This window comes from Acyrthosiphon pisum, chromosome A1 (assembly GCF_005508785.2).
Source record: "Acyrthosiphon pisum isolate AL4f chromosome A1, pea_aphid_22Mar2018_4r6ur, whole genome shotgun sequence".
NCBI classification, from domain to species: domain Eukaryota; kingdom Metazoa; phylum Arthropoda; class Insecta; order Hemiptera; family Aphididae; genus Acyrthosiphon; species Acyrthosiphon pisum.
The window spans coordinates 45,735,320-45,738,611 of record NC_042494.1 but is presented as its reverse complement, the minus strand read 5'-3'; the positions used below and the strand labels follow the sequence as shown (position 1 = coordinate 45,738,611).

Sequence of the window (3,292 nt, the reverse complement as noted above, 5' to 3'; positions counted from 1 at the left end):
CCAGTGCAGACCCGAACCGACCCAACCCGCCCGTAGGAATTTGCTGATACGCAGACGACACTCGCGAGTCAAATACGGTAAAAAGACGCGTGTCAGTCGTGGCTGTCCGACGATGACGCGAGCAGAGGATTGGTAAAGTCTGAAAGACCAAAGACGACGGTCGACGGCGACGAGAATAATATTGAGAAACGCGGCTGTCGACTCGGGAAACCGTCGCGGGTCGTCGGATGGCAGCACCGGCGCGCACGGTGGCGGCGAGTGCCCGCGACTCTGGACGAGCGCGGCCGACGCTGCGTCGGTGTCTCTCTTGCCAATCACTACCTCTCTCGCACGCTCGCCGCCCCCCAATCCCACATTCCCACTATAGTTCTCTCGTACGCTCGTCGTCCATCTCACTCGTTTCCTCGCCCGCTCATACCCTATCCATCGCACGGCCGTTCGGTCTCTCTCACTCTATCGCTCGGTCGGTCTCACTCGTTCCGTCTCTCGTCACTCTCTCGCTCGTCCACGGTCGTAGGCCCCCTCCACTATTCGACCGAACACAAACACTCCGCGCTCCCTCCGAACCGTACAACGACGTGACGGTCGCCCCCCACCGCCGAGACTGTTCGTTTGAAATATCGCCACACACACACACACACACACGCCTGACACACACTGCACACACACCCAATACACACATACGCGCGCGCACACACACGCCAGTGTAGTACACGGTTTTTTTTTGTGCGACCCGTTCCCCCGTTACCGTCGTCAGTACGGTATACGCTCTCGTGACGTGCGTTACCACAATACGGCAAACGTGTATATTTTATTTCGCGATACGTTCGCATTTTGGTTGTGTGCGCGATCGTGATTTGTAGGTCTTATTGATAGTGTTTTTTTTACCCGTATAGAAATAAAGTAGTGAACAATAATAATTGTTGGTGAATTTTTTTTCACCACGCTGTTCGCTCCGCCATGAAGTGCGTTTTCGTCGTAGTCGTCTCCGCCAATTTCACGATGCATTGCTGACGCGGCCGCTCGGAGTTCGCGGAAAGAACGCGAGCCAACACCGTTGGTGCTCGCCGCGGCACACGCACCGCCGACGGTGACGACAGCACGCGAGACCTAACCAGCGCAGTGCACGCACGACGTGTCATGTCGGCGGGGCCGTACGGGACCATCATGGACGAGTTGGGCGGCTTCACGGAGGTGCCCATCTCGTACCGACACATTTCGCGGTTTCAGCCGTACCGGGTGCAACCGTACCAGTCGCACGTACAGCCCGTGGCCACTCGCAAGGTCAAGTCATCGACGGCAGTGGAACGGCGGACCATGGCCGGCGGGTGTCAGTACGACGAGAACCGGCCCACGCACGTGCACCGTCTGTACCCCGAAATACTGGCATTGATCTTCAGCTACCTGGACGTGCCGGACAAAGGCCGTGCTGCCCAGGTGTGCACGGCGTGGCGTGAGGCTGCTTGGTACAAGTCGGTGTGGCGCGGCGTTGAGGCCAAGATCGACATGTGCCGGTCGTCGCATCCCATGTACGAGAGCCTCAAGCAGCGCGGGATCAAGCGAATCCAGGTACTGTCCGTATCCCGGTACAAGTGTCTGCGCGAGATCGTCCAGAACGTACCCAACCTGGTGTCGCTGAACATGAGCGGCTGTTACCACATCAAGGACGAGGACTTGCATCAGATGTTCCTAGAACACCACCCGAACATCACCGAACTCAACCTGTCGCTGTGCAAGCAGCTTACCGACGGCGGTCTAATACGGATCGCCGACACGCTCCGCGGCCTCACCCGGCTCGAGATCCAGGGCTGCTCGTACATTACCAACAAGGGTTTCTCGCACATTGCGCGAAAACTCAAGAAACTCAAGTATCTCAATCTGCGGTCGTGCTGGCACCTGTCCGACGTGGGCCTGTCGCACATCAGTGGCGCCAGCAAGGACTCGACAGACGGCAACGCGCAACTCGAGTTCCTGGGACTACAAGACTGCCAGCACATCACCGACGAGGGCCTCAAGTACGTGTCCGAGGGCCTGCGCTCCCTGCGCAGCCTCAACCTGAGTTTCTGCGTCAACATCACGGACACCGGTCTTAACTACGTGTCGCGCATGAACACGCTGGACGAGCTCAACTTGAGCGCGTGCGACAACATCTCCGACATCGGCATCGGTTACCTGTCCGAGGGTTGCACCAAGTTGGGCAGCCTGAACGTGTCGTTCTGCGACAAGATCGGCGACCAGGCGCTTCTGCACGTATCCCACGGGCTGTACGGCCTGCACACCCTGTCCTTAGGTTCGTGCCAGATATCTGACGATGGCATACTGTACATATCGAAATCGCTTCGCAACCTCGAGGTGCTCAACATTGGCCAGTGCAACTCGGTCACCGACAAGGGCCTTGAGCATTTGTCGGATTCGTGCAAACTGTTGCGGTCCATAGACTTGTACGGGTGCACCAAGATCACCAAAGAAGCCAAAGAGAAGATTCTGAAAATGCCAAACATCAGGAGGGATACGGTTAACGAAGACTTGTGGCAACTTAGATGACCGACGGAATATTTTGTTTTTTAACATTTCAATATGTGATATATATTTATAATTTAGGTAAGTTAGTAACATATTATGTTTTGTTGAGAATACCGGGTTCTGCCATCATTTCTATTTGACAACATCTAATTCGTATTAGGTATTAGGTATTATTATTATTATTATTATGATTATTAATTATTATTATTATGATTATTAATTATTATTATTATTATTATGATTATTAATTATTATTATTATTATTATTATTATTATTATTATTACCTATATTGATAAATATTACATACCTAATTGAGAAATTTGTCATGCTTTCCTGCAGTCAGTTTTTTTTATGTTTTAATGACATTATTTTTCTTTCCTTATGAATGAAATTTAAGCATTTCACTTGAACTTGAACCCTGTGTAATCTTGGGTTTATTCGACAAAATTTTCATTATTATTATTTTGAAAAACTATAAATTACTCGATAAATTATAAAGTCATAGTTGGCTTAATAATTCTCATAGGTCGGGTTCCTTTTCAACTTCATTTAGTTAATTCTGTATCATAAATTGTATAATCGTTATTTCATTATGTTTTTATCTTAATCTTGACCTTCGATATCACTCTCCAAAGCTGACAAATTTTGCAATTAAACCATCTATCGTTGTTGGCTTGTCTATTATTTTTTTCATTATAGGTATTATTCATTTTATGTTTGAACTAGGTGCCTACCTTACTGTCTTGTCTTACTTTGTTATAACTCAGA

At 49.8% G+C, this 3,292-nt stretch overlaps 1 protein-coding gene across 1 annotated transcript; it reads left to right on the top strand.

The window, feature by feature from the left end:
* Positions 1-672: 672 nt before the first annotated feature.
* On the top strand, positions 673-2,587 carry LOC100160608 (F-box/LRR-repeat protein 14). The gene has a single exon (XM_001948681.5). The coding sequence runs from the start codon at positions 1,141-1,143 to the stop codon at positions 2,542-2,544; it is 1,404 nt and encodes a 467-aa protein (XP_001948716.2). The 5' UTR covers positions 673-1,140; the 3' UTR covers positions 2,545-2,587.
* The last annotated feature ends 705 nt before the right edge of the window (positions 2,588-3,292 follow it).

Excerpts from the sequence above, each read along its gene's own strand:
- LOC100160608 (XM_001948681.5), top strand. The coding sequence starts at position 1,141 with ATGTCGGCGGGGCCGTACGGGACCATCATGGACGAGTTGGGCGGCTTC.